The sequence below is a fragment of the Aulonocara stuartgranti genome (assembly GCF_965226115.1).
Source record: "Aulonocara stuartgranti genome assembly, chromosome: 23".
Lineage (NCBI taxonomy): Eukaryota > Metazoa > Chordata > Actinopteri > Cichliformes > Cichlidae > Aulonocara > Aulonocara stuartgranti.
Window position 1 is genome coordinate 5,801,256 of NC_138958.1, and position 19,465 is coordinate 5,820,720.

At 43.9% G+C, this 19,465-nt stretch overlaps 1 protein-coding gene across 4 annotated transcripts in view; it reads right to left on the bottom strand.

Moving 5' to 3' along the window:
- Positions 1–1,322: 1,322 nt before the first annotated feature.
- Positions 1,323–19,465, bottom strand: part of LOC309699789 (uncharacterized protein) — a 37,025-nt gene continuing 18,882 nt past the window's right edge. For all 4 annotated transcript variants that reach the window (XR_014274470.1, XR_014274471.1, XR_014274472.1 and 1 more), the window contains exons 3-4: positions 13,747–15,235; positions 1,323–1,939 (exon numbers count right to left, since the gene is read on the bottom strand). Coding sequence is in view for 1 of the 4 variants with exons in the window: in XM_082522975.1 (XP_082379101.1) it covers positions 15,155–15,235 (81 nt within the window). In the remaining 3 variants the exon portion in view is untranslated. The remainder of the gene's footprint in view (positions 1,940–13,746; positions 15,236–19,465) is intronic.

A 19,465-nucleotide genomic window follows, 5' to 3' on the forward strand; every position in this document is an offset into this window, starting at 1 on the left:
CGGTCACTTCACATACAGTGTCTTTAGAAAGAGTTCAGCCAGTAGGACTCGGCCTTCTCCCCGGTGAGAGTGAGGGAATCTAGCACGGCCAGTAAGCATGTATATCAGGCCATCTCACGGCTGGCTGGACGCTCCCTGGGTGGCCCACTGTGGTCAATACGGCACTGGTGACTGGACACACAGAATGGGATAATCTCCTACTTTCTTTCAGGGCCATGGTGCACACACATACACACGAAAACACACACAGATCTCCTTTTATGCCGGTCTGGCCACGGTGGCTTGCCTGGGCCTAATTTCAGGTCAGGACCACTCACGGGGAGGCCGAGGGCTGGGAAGCCTGGAGTGAGCGAGGGGACAGCATGGTTGGGGGAGAGTGCGGGGAGGGGGCTTGAAAGGAGAGCATGGGAGCCCATTTCACCCAGAGCACTGGAGCACACTGGGGGCACTGGGGCATTGCCTCTACTGGCTGTTGAGGGAAAACAAAAGGAGGTGTGATCTCCACAAAAATAGGACCGATGCCTGTGTATGCGTGTGTATGTGGTTATAAATGTGTATCATTGTTCAGAGTTTCCTTCAGCTTCAGCAATTCGCTTCAACACCCCTGCTGCTCACATACAAAGGCACCTAATTGACACTACAGATTTAGGCCACTTGCTTTAACTGTTCCCCTTCCAACCCTTCAGCCACTGCTGGAATAATCAGAGTAATCTAAATAAACAGGTTCCCATAGCTTCAGAAAATGAAGCATCTGTGCTTTGTTGTGCTGTGCTAAAGGATCAAGCTCAGTGTGTTTGTTGTCATTAAAGCCTGTGAAAGTGGCGAAACCAGAAATTTGTTAAACACCTCTCAAAACTTTCCCAGTCTGATTCTATCTGTGGGTTTTAGCCACAAATAACAGTGGCCAAAACCCACAGTGGAAGATATTTTTTTAGTAGGCCAAATGATTTCCTAAGGCAGCTGGGAACTGTAGCTTCTAGCAAATTGGACCCCAACAAGACTACAGAGCATATTTGTTAGAGAAGTCATTTGGAAAAAGTAATTAGGAGCGAGCATAGTGTATTGGCAAAGTAAATTCCAGTGAGCAATAAGACATATCAAGCTTTGGAAAGTAATACCAAAATTATTGCTGTTTGTGTTTTTATTGAATTATTTGACATTATTGAAAATATGAAACATGATCAGTCCTATAACTTTACTGTATGCTTCAGGTATAATCACAACTATTAAAAACAAACATTTCTGGCAGATATAAAAATGATACTTCAGTAGAAAGAAAACCCAACACAGGCAGTTTTTCATTTCACAAATTGATCAACTTTATTCAAAATATGAATATCCCATTAGAACAACACTTTTGGCATTTTGCAATATCGTTCAGTGTTTTGTGATGAACGTATTTCTTTATAGAAAAAGATTCTCTAAATATACATGTGTACATAATGTCGCACCAGCAAAGAGGAAAGTAATTCAACAACAGCAAACTCTCGTTGAATGATTTTACAATCAAATACTTGAATGTAAATTACAGAGTGAAAAAGAAAGACCCCTTGTGGTCTCATCCAATCTCCGACCTAAAATTGGTCTCAAATATAGTAATTCATATCTAATGAAACTAATTTTGGAAAATATTGTTCGGAAGCTCCATTTTACACTTTAGACAGCACTTAAATTGATTCAACCTCTAAACTTACCTTTTAGAAGCAGCACTGACTTACCTGTTACCATCCACAAAGACGAGCGCCTAGACAGAGGATAATCAGACTCTAATGATGTGTGTCTAAGTGACTGCTCTTGCAGGTGTAGAGGTGGCATTTTCCATATGTGGCCAAGGCTAAACGTGTTCAAAGAAATTGGCTACAGATAGCGTGCACGCTTTGTTATTCAGGTGGAAGCTCAAGAGTCAATTTTATCTTCACGGTGGCTTTTCTGACTGCATCTGTGAAGATACAAGCATGTAAAAAAGAGACTCATTAGTGAATAGAAAATGCAATACTGCATGCAATGCAAAACTGTGCAGTTAGTCCAGAAATATTCTTCTAATTCCAAGTGTCCTTTAGTGTATGTTAATTAAGCATATGGGGATTTCTGCAGAAAACCACCAACAGGAAGAGCTGTTTCACATGAAGATGTACTTTATTTAAATCACATGAGCTCTCTGCAGATATGCAGTGACGATGATGCTGCCTTTGTCATCATCACCCCAGACATACCAAACTGTTAATGTTTACTAGATGGGGGAGGGCGCATGAAGGCAAGTGCATGTCCGTGTGTTTGTGCGTCTATCAGCTGTCTGCATCGCGAATGTGCATGACCCCTGAGCAAGCAGACAGTCATGGGTCAGAGGTCAAGATAGAGCCCTGTCTGGGCTTCCTGGCTGACCCCAATGCCTGAAGCACAAACACAGATACACACACACACGCGTGCTTAAGGGGGAAGGGTTGCCCCCTATGAGACTAATATCACCTTTGGGATTAGAATCCAGACAGAAATACATTGACCCAAACAGGCGCGCACACACACACAGTCTCAGATGCAGGATTTGCTTGGTCATAAAACACGAGTGGCGTTGTACAGCAGAGAGGGGCAGCAGAGATGCTGAGTCTGAGAAGGCCATCCAATTATCGTTCAATGCTGAAGTAAAGAGGAGACCAGAGGAGACGCGGGAGGTCCAGCCCTCATCATAGTGAGCAACGAAAGAAGCTAGCACATCGCTACCTAGCTACACTGGGTTGTTATTCTTGCAAGGCTAGAGGATGCCAAGGATAAACTCATACAGTATGTAAGATAGCTACTATGACACCGGATTAAAGGACTTGTGAATAAAAAAGATAGCATGTCCTTCCTGTCATAGAGTATATAAAGTATTTTAGCTGTTATTTAAACCAAACAACTGATGTATCTGCTGGAATTGGGAGCCCAGAGGACCAATCTGGGAAAGAAATCAGCATGCCTGACTCTTGTAAAAAAAAAAGAGAGAGAGAGAGAGAGAGAGAAAAATCACAAATCAAAGAGGAGAGAGACTACAGGATCTCGGCACTAGTGAGTGAAACAGAAAAAAGGTCAAATTCAGAAGAGCTGACGAGCTTCGCTACCACGCCATTGGGAAAACTCCCTAAATAAGCCAGAGTGTTAAGCCTTCTAATCCCCTGTATTATTGCAACATCTGTGAGGTCTAGAGAGGCTCTGTCGGTGATTACCAAGACAGATGTAAACAATATCCTGGCTGAAAAGGAGAGGAGAGGAGAGGAGAGGAGAGGAGAGGAGAGGAGAGGAGAGGAGAGGAGAGGAAAGGAAAGGAGAGGAGAGGAGAGGAAAAGGCTTGGTAGATATGGATAAGAAACTGCTAGCAGGATAAGAAAAGCAGACAGAGAGAATGTGGAGAATATAAAGCGGGTTAGGTAGGAGTGAGTGTGTCAGGGGATTTAAGGGGGAAAAAAAGAAGAAAAAGGAAGTGGAAAATTGACAAAAGCAGAAGCAGAAGGGGTAGTGACTGTGATTTTGGAAGAACTTGGACACAATTCTCAAGATGATATAGAAGAAGATTGAGGACTGATAAAATACAGTAGATGGTGGAGATGGGGAGACAGAAGGTGACAGCATGAGGGGGGGCAAGAGCAGCAGATTGGAAGATGGCAGACCTGGGGCCAGGCGTGCCCCGAGCGGCTGACGAGGCACCAGGGAGACGTGTCTAATTTATGCAGAGTTAGGCTGAGGGGCTGAAGAGTGGAGGGTGTCTGGAACCCCTTCAATAGCCCTGAGAACTGAGGAGAGCAGCTATGGGTGCTAGCCGTGTGAGAGCAAATGGGGCATGGGGGAAAGAGGGGGATGGGGGAGTCTCTTTTTTGGAAAGACAACAAGGGGGTTGCAGGCTGTTGTCCCTGCTCAATTCAGGCGAGGCTGTCCGTCTGACGTCCCATTAAGGTTTGGGACAGGGCATGGGGAACGAGGCGAAGAAAGGGTGATGGAAGGGGAGCGGGAGGATAGAAGGAGGAGAAGTGAACAACATGCTCTTTCCCCCCACTCCAGCCTACTTCTCCAGTCTGGCTACCTATTGGATCCACAGGGCCGTCTGTCTGCTTCTCTGCATACTAATTCCCCATTACCACAGCCTTGAACATGAGCAAAGAACAGAGTCGGACTAAATCAGAGACAAGTAGCCCGGCTGATGGGTTGGCTGTATGAGAGGGTTTAAGGATGCTTTAGCACTTGGGCACACAGGTCCAGTGGGCAGACTGTGGTTTATTGTAGTGTGCTTAACTTGGCAAAACATTTAAAAGGGTTTTTTTTTCATATGCACATTTTTATTCATTTTTAAGTAACAAAATTTTCTTAGTTTTTCTTTTCATTTGTTGAAATTGGAAGTGGTAACCTGGCCTTATGAACCTATTTAACATTACAGAAAAAAAATGCTACCCTGGTTAAAGAGACAAGAAGAAACAGATTTTTTTTTACCTCTATATGTCTATGAAATAATTGACCTAAAAACACGTTGAAAAGAAAAATCCCTTTTCATTTAATTTTCTTTTATTATGAGGGGGTCACAAATGGACACCGCTTCATTTTAGGGCTTCACAAGCTGGACAGGTTGGGAGTATGACCACAACTAATATTTTCAAAGAGTTTTTCCTGCAAAAAAAAAAAAAAAAATATATATATATATATATATATAAAAAATCTATGAAGCATCACTTTTTTCAATTTTTTGGCTTGAAATTTGAATAAAAAAATGAAACTTTAAAATGAAACTTGTGCAGCATGAACATAAAAATATCTGTATTTGCTAATGTAATCTTTCATATCAATGTGAAGAGGCAGACTGTATGCTTTGTGTATGTGAATCCTGGCTACAGGCCAAGTGAATCTGACTGTGTGTGTGTGTTGTTCTAAGACCTAGCATGAAGCAGAATGGACAGCCAGCCTGGGTGATGGTTGAGTCTAGTGATGCAGGCAGACAGTTTAATGACAGTCCTCACCCCTGAACATACAAACCAGTGAGCGCCTGGCATGCTTGCAGATGTACACACGCCGTATGACAAATGCACATATGTGTGATATATGGTGTGGCGTTTTCTGAAAAAGACACCAGGGCTGGTGAAAATGAAAAAGAAAGAAATCCGTTGGTGTATGACCCTGGAAAAAATAACTAGAAGGTGTAAAATTAGCTTCCAGGCAATTCCTTTGAGTGCCACTGAATCCTGATAAAATATATATAAGGGTTTTGAGCTTGTCCTCAAGCTAAGGGGACAACAAATGCTACATTAAAACTCCCATCAGAAATAAGAAGTTAAAATTAAGTATGGCCCTGCTTGCTTGTCATGTTCACAGAGGAGCAGTGTGAAAGTAGAGACCTATTCACTAGCTCAACAGAAGCTCAGCTCTTTGTGGGTTTTTTGTGTGCTAAGTTGTGCCCGGCCATGGCCTTGCATCTTATTCAGCAGGACTTGCTCAGGTCTGGACTTGAATTTGGTGCCCAAACAAAGACATAGAGCCACCTCATTAAAAAAACATGTCATTGGATCAGGCCTAGGCTGAATTGTGTGATTTCTCCTCCTACCATAAGTGACCGTGACTGAGCGTTGGGCTGAATGAGAAGCCGGATAGAAGCCTACCAATGGAGCGCCACGCCACATCCCTATGGGAACCACCCTCTCACAGAGGGGGGCACATTTAAAGCTTTGTTGGTCTGTTAACACAGCTTTTTAAGATGCCTCTTTATGGACTCGGCTAAGCAAACTGCAGCCCCTGGTTTTCTAGTGACAGAAGGAGAAAGTTAAAAAAAAAAACCCTAGAAAGGAGACAGTAAAGGGCAAGAAAACAAGAGGGGAAGAACACACTTATTTTAAGGGTGTTTGAGTGAGAAATGGTTTAATGGTTTTTAATTTGGTGACATAAAATGAACACAAAAACGAAAAAGCTGAAGTCAAACACAAAATGACATTTTAATATTTCAAATCCAACTCCTCACCTCAATGAAACAAATATCAGCCTACGCAGAAAAACTGTACATCTGCTCTCGTTGCGCCTATTCACCAGAGATCTGAACTTTGCTGCAGCTCAACGCGGTGCTACTAAGTCACAGACAAACTGCACCATCTCACTGCATCCTCCGATCCAGTCAGCACACACCTTTACCCGGAGGACTACAACCATCCTGATGCTGAAACAATAGGTTTGTGTGGATGTTTGTGTGTGTGCACACTTGTGTGACAAACACAGTCCTGCCAGGACAACCTAGGCTGGAGACTTGGACAGTCTCGCAGGGCACCCTGGATGACAGTGAAATGAATAACAATGAACTTGCTGAGTGTCAAGTTCAGCGCATTAGAGATGAACCGGAGTCAAGGAGCACAGCCATACACAGTTGCTTGGCGTGCATAATTGTGTCAGCATGCTCAGGAAATATCTCAATATGAGCAGAATACCGAGCTCCAGAGAAGAGCACCTAATAAGATGAAAATGCACACATGCACACTTCTCTATCTCTCTCTTATTCCCCTCCCCTTCCACACGCAGCAAGGACCCGTCCTCGCTATTCTATTGCTGTCTGCTGTGCGCCTGATGAAAAAGCAAAATGGCATAGGGGGTGCACATGCCTTAAGGCACGAAAACGCACATTTGTAAATCACAACCCCAATATAAACATAGGGTTTAATAGGGGTTTCTCACGCACGTTGGCAGGGGTCCACCTCGCAATATGCTTCACCAACCGTGCTGCGCGTTTTTCAGCCTGCTACAGGAGAAGATAAGACTGAACAGCCTCCACCACATCCACCCAGCAGAGATGATGGTCTAGAGGGCTGAGAATGCATCTGAATACATTTACATAAAGATTGTGGTATGTTGACTGAGGCACTGCTGAGAATTCGCCTTTGCTCGTCATTGTCCCCAAAAATCAGCGTAATGATTGAAATGTGGTACAAAGGGTGGGGGGTTGCTTCAAACGGGAAACGGTCACTTATTCTGAGAAGAACCAGGGTGAGATTTTTGTTTTGCGGTCTGCTGGGAGCTCAGTAATGACTGCCCCCCCTGTATGTTAATGATATCAGCAGTGTATATGAACAAACTCAAATTGCACAAATTATTTTTACAACCCAGGAGGCTAAGACTTCAGCTGGTGGGAGATTAGATCAAGACTAGGTTTGTGACAATTTAGATGAATAAGGAAATCTCTTATTCCCTAAATACTACGATAAACAACCGCAGCCATTTGCAAACAAACAAAGGTTCTCTCGCGATAGGTGAACCTGATCTCTTCAAATCATAGATGCCTTCATCAAAATATATTTCTAAATCTCCCAGCAACAACATTTTAGTGAAAGATGTAACTATGGTAGATAATGCAAAATTAATAACAAAAAATTATTTTTTTAAAAGTATTCATCTGAAAAAGGAATCTGCAAAGAAAAATTGCAAAAACCTGTGTTAAAGAACATTCCTGGCTTCATATTACATCCCTTCTGGAAAAAATAAGTATTCTGCAGTAGAGCGACTTCAAAATATGGCAGATATGAGAGCTATTTCTTAACACACAGCCCAGATATTGCAGCTGGAGATTGTATTAGAAGATAAACTGACCAGATTTTACTGTAACAAATTTAGAGGATAGGATTCCACTAACCTTTTAATCAAAAAGATGGGATGTAAAGGTGAGCATGGCCTAAGGTACCGAGTGGCTTTTGGAGAAAGCACTTTAATTTTGAAAATAAAAACAGGCAGGCAACAGAAGGAGTGCAGTGAAGCTCTGTGATAAACCTCTTGCACATACAGTCAGCTAGCCAAACCATCCTGTCAGATCGGTGCCTGAGGAGAGGCAGAGGGGGAAAGAAAGTCGGCGGGAAGGGGAAGAGAGCAAAACAGGGGTGAAAAGGGTCAGCAGGGAGGAAGGCTAAACCCCAGAAGCAAGCAAAAGATTGTGTGTGTAGTGCATTTATATTTCAGCATGTGCGTTTGTGTGTGTGTGCGTCAACCCCAGCTGGGAAGACATTTACTTGACATGCTGATAGGGATTTAAGCAGTGGGTGGGTGGTGTGTCTGACCAAGGTGAGTGAATGAGCAGAGAAGGGGAGCTGGTGGGGATCGGAGGATGATAGGAGATGGAAGCAGGGGGGTGGGGGGGTGGACCAGAGGGGCTCACAAAACTGCTGTTACTAAGCTTGATTTCAGGGCGAGTTGAGACGATTAAGAGACGGAGGCAGAAATGAGAAGGAAAACGAGGGTATGGGAGGTTTTTTTTTTGTAGGAGAACCCTCCAGGCTATGGAAGAGAGAGGGGGACTAGTCTATTGAGGTGATGAGGGAAAGCAGGTCTTTCTTTCAGACAGTCTAATGAACCATAAGTGCCCGATGAAGAATGGAAGCAGGCAACCGCAGGGTGGGTTAGCTTGTGGCTCTGCTTCTCTCCATTTCTTCCCTCACTTCCACTGTCCTCTCTGTTCCTCATCTGCCTCCACATCCTGTCTTTCTCCTCTCCTCATGTGCTGCAGTCCCTCCTCTTAAAGGGGTTACACTGCTCATGTCAAACATAACTTGCTTAATGTGCCACATGATCATGGACTCACCTCCTGGATGATTTAATGAAATGGCAGCGATCTGCTGCATTTCGATACCAAAGAAAATGCCATATGATGAAGATGATGGCACATCAAATTAGCGCACGGTCTATGGTCAATGTCTATCTATCTATCTATCTATCTATCTATTACATTTGCTAATTCATAATTATATTTCTTTCTACATGTGTCCATTCAAGGCTTTCCAAAGTGACATGTAATGAAAGATATTTCTGATTAAGGTATGCACATTTGATTAATCCTGAGCCAACATGCTAAATTACAGAAGGCAGCAGACTGAGACAGACGGGGGGGGGGGGGGGGGGGCTGTCAAAGTGTCTGACTAGGTTTGACTGCGTTTCACTGGGGGTTGTTTGACCAGGGGGTGTACTAGGCTGCAGGTCTGATTTCTGGCTCAATTTGGCTCAGGGCCGTCTGGAAACTGGCCAGAGGCTGACAGAAGGGGGTTGGGTTCCCTTGCTTCTCTGTTCAAGTTGTCCCTGGAGCGAGGCAATAAGAAGCAGCTTATAAACTAAGCAAACATGCAGTCAGCTTACAGACAAGTGAACCAGCCAGCAAGGAACGCACGACAGATGAATGGCACACACACACACACACACACACCTACACACACGCATATTGCTCTATGCTGCAGTGATGACCCCTTTCCCCCCACTCCCTCTAACCTTGACCTTTGAGGTCCTCCTTAACCTGTTTCTGAATGGAAGTCAGTGCAGCTGGGGTGTCTGGCCGTGAACTAACTGAAACCCCCTCCACCGCACAGACCCCTCACCTCCTAATTTAGTCTGTTCCCACGCTTCATGACTGGGATTCTGGCTCTGAATCCAAATGGTTAAATGTAATATTTATGTGGGCATGGTGGTCTAATTTGCATGTCACCTACAAATTTTTTTATTTTTTTAAATTGTTTTTTCTTTAACTGGAGAAGGATGTTTTTCCTTGAATTATTCTTCTGTGCTTTGTGTCTCAAATTACATCTGTGGTCTTTCTTAACGGGCCATCATATAAACCATTCAACCTGAGCACATACATACACTATATAACTCATGTGCAGCCACCAGAGAGTGTGTCTGTGTGTGTGTGTGTGCTCATACACATCATTCAGAGGGTTCAAACCCCACCACCTTCACATTTTCATTATGGCCAAATCTCAGGCCTGTGTTACACCAGCGTGGCCTTTTGCCGGTAAGCAGGCAGTTTAATCACACATACAGCACTACTCCATTTTCATTTCCTTTTCATACAGCCTCCATTCCAGTCCGGCTTCATAATTCTCCCCTCAGAGCTGTCTACCCAGTCTGAGTGTTTGCAGCCTGTTGAAATGACATAATCAGTGACTTGGATAAATGCCTGACTGTTTTTCCCTGAGTCTATAATCAGACTTGGGGCTCAGTGTTGCAGCTCCGAGGAAACCACAGCAGCAGCACTTGACTCAGGAATTACTTCCTAAGAAGGGTAGTTTCACATAAGGAATTTGCTTGAGTATCATTGAAGTGGATTTAGTTTGGTCTATCAAGTGTATCTTGGCAAATAAAATGGCCCGAAAAAGATCTTAGCCTGTTCAACCAATTACCTTAATTATCATTATAACTGAAAGAGGTTCAATATTTTAAATGACTCACTTTTTAGGAAATAATGGCTGTCATTTAAATAGAAAACTGCAATGCTTGAAATGAATAGAGATCAGTCTTCTGCTGAACATGAATGCGCGGCAATAATTGCAGCTAGAAGCTTTCGTGATCACTTCAGCTCGATAATCTCTGCAAAATAAAATTCATGCATTTGAGCATAGTAAAGAAAAAAACTGCACAAAATGCACATAAAAATTGCAAATTTACCTACTGCCGCAACCTCGGCGCACATGTGTCTACATTTCATTTTCGACTTGAATAATAATTTGATCTTAGACAGAACTGATGACTTATTTGTTTGGTCATAACCAGAAAAAGAATGACATGTGAAACTGGCCAGGATAAATTGAGTGATGGCTGTAAATGCTTTCAGCAACTATTACTTCAGAGGGTGCACCACATTCAATCAATACCTAAGCAAATAAAAAGCAATGGGCAGTCAGAATGAGAAAAGCTGCAGTGGAGTGAACGACACTCTCTCGCACACAAATGAACAGTCCACATAAGAGTCACTCCAATGAAGACTGCACAAAAAAATGCCCTAAAAACTTCTCAGTTAATGCAATTTAGGGAAAATTATGCTGTACTACAGTAGTGATGCTGATCTTTCGTGTATTTGAGCAGATCTCACTCTGATTAAATAAAATGTTAAATCATCTATTAAGAATGATTTTAATATAAAGTTTTAGTAATGTTTAAATTTAGAAACTTTATATAGTTATTTGAATCATGAATATTAGTTAAAAAAACATTTAAATGAAAACATTTGGAACCTCAATATATCCTTTAGCCTTAAAAGAAAAAGGCGAGTCTTGTTATTCTGCTCAATTTAGTGTCTCACATTCAACCACAGGCGGTGCCGCCTAAACCAAGGTCTACTGTACTGTCCTGCCTGTTTTCTGTGTGTTGAATTATGCATAATTGCAACACTGTAAGTAAGACACAGGGCCCTAACTGTGATTAACATAAAAGCTTTCTGCAGGGGATGGCATTGTGGAGCCCCCCCTCCTCCCCATTTTTTTTCTGTGAGTAAGCGTGAACGAACACATGAAAGTGTGTGTGTTCATGCAGTATGTTTCCATAAGCCAGTACGTGTCACTTATGATGGCTGACTGGCATATGCGGTGAGGTATCGTGCTCATCGGTTGCTTTTCATACCATATGGTCGTCCTTGTAGTTTTGAATACGAAAAATACGATGGCCCCACCCTTTCAGCTCCTCGTGATCCAGTCGCGTCTCTCTTTCTTCTTTGAAACACTTGACACACATCCATATTTAAGACTGCATGAGAGATTTGAACAAATTCAAACTGATTTTCTTCGCTCTGCCTCTTTTATTTTCTCTCCTCTACACTGTTTCTGAAACCCAGGTATGTTTCACTTCCAAAGCAAGAATTTAGACAAAATTATTAACCTAGGAACATCATCAAAAAATTCTATAAAAAGTTCAATCTAGCTTGCATCGGTTGTTATTGCCTCCCTGCTGAGAGAGGATTTTAGTCCTCTCCACTGCCTGTTTCCCCACAAAAGATACTGTAGCGTCACCCCACCTAGGCTAACCACTGCTAGCATGGGCTCTTTATCCTAACCCGCTCCACTCTACCTCAGTCTCATCAATGTCACTGTGGACTGATTAGACAGAGGCTTGATTAAAACTGCCTCAGTTTGATAGAGGAGATGATAACGGGGATGAACCAGCCTTTTGAGGAGGGATAAAAGACAACAGTGGTTACTACACTATTAAAATTTTCAGCAGTAATCGCACCACAGATTTCAAAAAATTGATTTTGGGGACAACCACGGTACTTCAATTTTTATATTTTGTACGTCAGTGCTTATTGTTGTTGGGTCTTTTGCTGTTTTTTTATGCTTTTAATAGTTGTGTGAATTGTTTTACTGTAAAACCTACATTTAACTGTCAGCATGTGTCCTTTTGTGTCTGATCTCACAATAATAAACATTCATTAAGAGATATGATTTATCTAGAAAAAAGAATTCCGATTTTGTTTTAGTGTTGGCTTAAACCTCTCCGACTTAACAAAAAAAACGTAAATATGTATGCTTTGATCTGTCATCTTGTCATATTCTTGAGAGAGAGAGAGCCCATATGTAGTGGTGTCACCCTACAGTCCTCACTGTGAAGCTAAAAGCTACGCTGCTACAGAACGACAACAGATGCCATACAGCAGGTCTGCAGGGTGGCTGATAGCCTATTTCCAGGACATAGATGATTCACCAGATCACTCTTTCCAATAATTAGCACTGACAGGTGAAAACTGCCACGAATGCCATGGGAGCTGACAATGAAACGAACAATTACACAAAGGCACACAAGTATGGGGGCGCAGAGAAGCACACACACAAACATAAACACACACATATCAATGCACAACAGCAGCAACAGAGGATCCATCAGCACAGCTAACACCACATTAAGACCATAAAGCACCAATACATCTCCTGTTCCACGTACACAGCGAGTATCCTGCTGCTTCTGCACTGATACCCCTGATCCCCCTGTGCTTTGACAAGGCGTAATAAAGCCTGTATGAAGCGCCGCATTGTGTGGGGAGAACACAATGTTGCATGCTGAGTGCTGTGAGAAGGGCGTACACCGGTGGGTCCCACGGCGCAGCGGCGCACCAGGGCCTATAGCAGGGAGTGCTGAGCATGCTAATGAGGTCATTATGTTATGCCTCTCCCTCGCTCCTGCTCCCCTTTACAGTGTGGGCTTTGCCTGTCAGAGGAGGCAGGGTACCCTGGTTATGCAGCCAACCACAGATGCCACATATGGCACAATGAGAAGACACATGAGCGTCTCTGAATGCGACAGAAAGACGAGGTGCCGCTTTATTTTTTTCAGCTAGCATCAAAAGCAACAGCATCGGTGATTTGCATGCAGAATAAGGTGAGCTTAAAGAGAAGTAAAGAGCAGAGCAACTACAGGCAACATTCATTTGCTAATTGTTCCTGCTGTGTATTCAATCAGCAACCGCACAGGGTTGTGTTTCTTTTTATTCCGTCTACGCTACCACCATTATTTACAACCGATGGGGAGGGGTTAAGTATCAAGCGCATGCAAAGGCAATTACAAGATATTTGCATAGCCGTTAACAATTAGAGGGCAGATGGCAAACAGCGGGCATTAAAAAGAGAGTGAGCGCCATCTTGGCTGAGGGAGACAGCTGGCAGACAGGAATCGGCCATTTTGTAATCGCTGCCAGGCTGAGATGTAGAGAGGCGCCAGTTTCTCTGTGTGTGCCAGGAGATTGGCAGGCGAGGGGGAATTGTGCTTTAATGCCCTGCCTGGTACAGTCAACAACAACGAGCTACTCCAACAGTCGGTGACAGTGTGATCACAGCGCAGACTGTGGAGATCATCTACAACACAACATGTTCTGAGTTCACTTGAAAAACACACGTGGTCCTCCGAGCAGAGATGGTATCTTATGCTATCTTTTAGTTTAGTTCAATATGGTTATCACACTAACAGAGTGGCTTGTGTTAATAAAAATGAAGAACGAAACCGTGACATTGTACTCACCAGGAAATAAGAATCCCATCGTAATCACCGCACATTTGCATTCTTGGGAAACTCTCCACCTGTCCTTTAGTGTCATTCCAGCCCTCAGACATGTACAGTATCTTTTTGTGTCGTGACACTCACTATCGCTGGATAAAAATTCGACTTGTTTCTCCCCTCTTTTGTACAAAGGTCTGCACATTCACGCTGATGTCAAACCAGCTTTTCATTTGTGATTATTTTGGCAATTTAGCTTAAACATCTGAATAGTGAGTGTCTGTGTGGGGAAGGACTTTTGCGTACGTGGAGGAGACAAAAAGTCAGATGAAAACGAAGGCAGACGATTGAGGGCATGGCACTTTTAAAACTACTGTCTTTTTCATCTCTCATTCAATTAGCAGCCATTCACTTGTGCTGCCATGGGATCCCTGCTGCACAGCGGTAAGTGGACTTCAGGTGCTATTTCCCCACACATAGTGAGAGAGAGGTATGAAAGCCCAGGCCCGCCTTCCTCTCTTCCACCTTATAGATCAATACTGCACTGCCATATCCTCTTATGGGAGCTGCTGTAGTGAGGGTAAGAAAATCTAAGACGAAAAGACAGGTTGTGTCTGATATAGCGGATGAGAGAAAAAGTTCAAATTGTCCTTTCATCCTGGCTCATGAGATCTTAGGAATATTGTGCTGGGAAGTGGGACTGAGCAGGTTGCTCAGACAGATCCTTATTCAAACGGTTAAGATGGAATGAGTAATAAGAGGGAGGCAGGTGGAAGAAAAGAGACCTTCGACGTCCTGTCTCATTCTTCTTCTCTGCCTCTCCTGCTGTCTCCACGTCTCTCTGACAAAGTTTTATGAAGTGGTGTTGGACCAAGTAAAAACCCTCCAGCTGAACCACACACAAAGACTGCTTCTCTGTCTCTTCCCTTTCCCTTTTCTCTGTTTCACACATACATGTGCGTGCACTGACACACACACACAGCGTGTGGGGCACTTCCAAGGTTAGGGCCCTGGCCCTAGATGGTGGTGGGACTGCTGGAGAAAGATAGAAAGAGAGATGGAAAGAGGAGCTGGGAGCAGTGGTGGTTGGTCCCTGGGCTCCGAGGCCTGCAGGCGGTGCTGGGCAACCTCTGCTAGCCTCTCTCCTCTGTATTGATTTCTGCTACTCCGCGCTGCTCCACTCTGCCGAGGAGGCTCGTAGCCGGCGGGAATGAGAGCTCGGCTCACCCGCCTCACCTGCCTCTCTCCTGGTTTGGCTGGCCTAGCCTGCCCACTCTGCCGCAGCTTTGGCTGGCCCCTGCTGGTTCACCGGGACCCCTGTATGCAGCACCGGGGCCACAGGAGGAAGGCAGCCAGAGAGCCCATGGCGATCCACAGCTGTGTTCACCTGCTCTGGGTTCACCCGCTTCGATACCACCTCCTCGAACTGCTTCTATCCTTCTCTTTTTCCATTCTTCCACCCACTCTGCTTCTCTTTTTCGTTCTCCGCTGCCTCCTCCTCCTTCTCCTCTTCCTGTTGTACACAAACAACCAGAGACAGAGATGGAGAAAAAAAACAAGTTAATCTTAACTTTTAGGATTTTACACACTCTGAATGTCAATCCTGGTCTTTGATCAACAAGAAGTCTGGGGTGAGGATTCTGGCATCCTCACTCAGCTGGTAATATGAACCTGCTAACCTCAGAGAGCAGAAACTGCGGGGATTTGAGGCCTGAGAGTTAAGTGTGTCAGGCAGTGAGATACTGCCTGCCAAAGGTACTCTCAGCTATTAGATTCTGATGTGCTGCAGATAGCAAAATATAGCAAGAGTGGGCCCATTATAAAAATCACTCCTGCGTCAATAGAATACATTAAAAATATTTACGGGAAAAGTTTGTCTTTAACAGCTATGCTTTTTTTCCGCTCCTTTGGCAGAACAGGCTTGCAAAATGTAATATTTATTTGCCCTTAATGATTATAAATAACAAAAGTAATGTTAAACCTGACAGGATATTTCACCACCTTGTGGCACAGTTAGTGTGAAGGAATGGGAATGTTTTGGCCAGACCAGTGGTGCTCTATAGAAACCTTGCCAAACAAAACATCTCAGCTTTTGTATCATCCAGAATTATTTAAATTGGTTGAGCGGCCCTCTTCTTATGATAATAGCAGTTGGGGGGAGACATTTCTTTGAGGATCCATGGTCCTATTGTGTTCCATCCATCCATCCATCCATCCATCTTCATCCGCTTATCCGAGGTCGGGTCGCGGGGGTAGCAGCCTAAGCAAAGAGGTCCAGACCTCCCTCTCCCCAGCCACCTCCTCCAGCTTGTCCGGGGGAATACCAAGGCGTTCCCAGGCCAGCCGAGAGATATAATCTAACCCTTCCACAACAGAAAAAGAGCTATGGCCAAATTCAACCCCCACTACCTCACATTGCAACATGCTGCCAGAACCACACAATCTGCAAAATACTCTTGCAAGAGTCACTACAGCCCTTCTTTTCACCTCTCTTAGCCCCTCTGCAGTTCTAAAAACCAGACTAAAACCCATGGGCTGACTGCCAGTGGAATAGAGAAGTAAAGTGCTGAGGTTTAGAGTCAGTGGGCCGGCAAGGCTTTGGAAGTTAGAGCTGTCTGTTAAGGAAAGAGCGAAGGGGGTGCAAGAGTGGCGTGAGAGGGGGGCTACACTGTTGGGACAAGAGAGCCAAGTTTGGGGGGGCAGGCGAGTTGAGTTCGGGGACATGGATGGGGACCCGGGGTGCGGTGTATGTCTCAGACACAATAATACTATTCATTGGGCTCAGACATGGGTGTTAACTCCCCTCTGACAGAGCACAATGGGACTCGGCGGCATTCAGGCAGCCTTGGTGATATTGTTAGTTCAGGGTTGCATTCTCCCTGCCGCAGGATAGAGCGCCTGCATTGTACCCGTCCAGGCAGGATGGATGGAGGGAGGTTTGAGAGGTGAAAGGCAAAGAAAGAGAGAACAGTATGTCTGTCTATCTGTCAGTGCTGAAGGAAAGAGGGCAGGGGTTGGAGAAGGTGGGGAAGGCTGATGGAGGTAGTGGGGTTGGTGGGGGGCGATGCGTTTTGCCTTGCGGCACAGGACTTGTTTGTTTCAGGGGGAAATGAATAAAAAGGAGAAACTGAGGCTAAAAGAGACTGTGCAATAAATATTACTCAAGCAGCCAAGTGCAGGGCTAAAGAGACATTAAAGGGGATGGGGACCTAGATGGATTGCATGGTGGCATTTTTATGGAAAGAAAAATTGAGGTTTGCATGGTGCTTCAGAGTTTAGATGCATTTCATATGTTTGAAGAAATGGAAATGACCAAAATTAGGCAAAAGCTGTTGCTCTTGCGACTCAGATTCGATTATTTAACTACAGAAAGACCAGTAGGATAGGATAGAGAGACAGGTTAGCATCAAGTTTGCCTCCAAAATAAGTTAAAAATGTTAAGTAATTTCCCCATAATAACAGCTTAAGAAAAGAAATACACATTTTCATCCACTCTCAGATATTAGGAGTTAAGAAAATTTATAAGAGTATTAATCCTTGGTGTCAATCAATAAAAACTGCTCTTTCATGTCTTAACATTAAAGTTGTTTTAACAGGTTTCCAACTTCTGATTGGACACAATCAAAATCTTTACTGTTGTTTGATGTTCTAAATGATTAACTGAGAAAGACAGACATTACCAGATGAATTGAATATGAAAATTCTTGTCTGTTTCAGAGTATTTTCTGCTTTTTCATATAAATTCATTACTCTGATTAAAATTAACTGAAGGCTGTGTTGCCACATGGGCTCGTTGAGCAGCAGGAGTGGGATAAATACTTTACTGGCTTCCTCTTGATATGTAATCAATACACCGGTGCCAAATATAACAAATAAAAAAAAAAAAACATGCAGGTATCCAAAACTGATTCCCATGACAATTTGACTCATCAGACCCACTACTGCAGGTTTCTTGCAAAATTGTTGTATCATGTTAACTTTAAATATCATACCACGAGTTACTCTGAGATTCTCATCCTTACTGAGAATTTCAAATATTTTATGAAGGTAGTGCACAGGTAAATTGTACTTCTATATTGCCATTTCAACCTAACTGAGCACTTAAAGTACTTTTTACTACAAGCCTCATTCACCCGTTCACACACTATCATACAGCGCTTTATTCCATGCCTTTATAAAGGCAATTGTCATGCACACCATCAGGAGGAATTTGGTATGTCAAGGATCCCCAACCTCCTAATCAGAAGGTCACCCTCTACCTCATCAGCCGTTCCAACACAGGTGAGGCGTAGTAAAAAAAAGGAGGCGAGGATGCAAATGTGAAAGGTTACAGTATGAATGTTTTCACACACATATCTAATCACTTACCAGACATGATAGCACGCAACCCACAATTGGACACACGCACTTTCACATACACCTGCTCTCAGAGTATCACTGCTCCTTCTGCACAGAACAACCTGCTCTCATGAACAGTACTTTGTTTGTTTCCCCTCTGGTAAACTCTGACCAACCGTTCCCATAGCAACCCTAGCTACTTGTTCCCTGTGTGAATGTGTGCGTGTGTGTGTGTGTGTGTGTGTGTTAAAGAGAAAAGAGAAGAAGAGAGCGAAGTATGTGGGGTTGTGTAGAGGTTTAGAGTAGAACTCTGTGGTTTTACAGCAGATGTGTCCGTGTAGAATATATGGATTAAAGGGTCCCTATAATGTACCCCTACAATAAATACTCTCCTCCCGAAAGAACATGATATATGAATTATCTACACTTAACTGTAGATATCATCATACATACACACAAATCCTTGCCATGGTGATCTGCATTCAGTCTCAGCAGCCAAACCAGCGAAGAGCCAGCGGTATGATGCTGGTTTGTCAGGATGGCAGGGGGAGGCCAGGGCATGGCACTCATCAGGGGGCTAATGCCCTTTGGGGGTGGCTGAGGTAGTAAGGGTAGTGCCCTTTGTCCCTGGAGGAGGATTACACTGGTCAACCAGCACAGACAATACACCCCCTTCCTGGGATGGGAGGACCAACCCGCTCTCTACCAATGATAGGGGCAGTCAACTGATCTCTAACTTAATTAAGGATAGACGAGGGTAAGAGAAGAGGAGAAGGGGTGATATGGAAGACACAGGGAGAGAGACTGAGAAGATATAGAGGCAGGGATGATAAAAGGGTGGATAAAGAAGGCAAAAAGAGAAGAAACGAAAGAGACACAATGGGCACAGGGACACACTAAAATAAGAGGAGGCATGGAGTTAAAAAGAGAGCAATGGGAAGCGAGGCGGGGGTGTGGGGTGGCTTCTCTAGCACAGGATTAGGGGAGAGAAGATGAAAGGATCAGGTCTAACAGAGGACAGGAAAAAGGCCAGGAGGAGGGAGACCAGAGACTTAAATTCCAAGAAGGGAAATCAAGAAAAAGAGGGTAAAAGAAAAAAGGAAGAGAGTTCAGATGACCTGGAGGCACTGCTGGAGGAGGTACCAAAGCCTTTTTTATAACAGGTGCACAAAGTGACAACTCCCTCTCTGTCCACTATTTATGCCACAGCACACACGTCCATTCAAATCCAATGACAAATGCAGCAGATAATTCTATTACCGAGGAGTTTAATGGAGGATATTTAGGGGACAGTTAGCGGGCCCAGGCAGCATAGCTTAGCCCCACTGCAGACAGATATGGCTCTGCAACACTTAACAACAGGGATTTGGCAGCACTGTTGATTGAACATGCCAAATCCCATTTG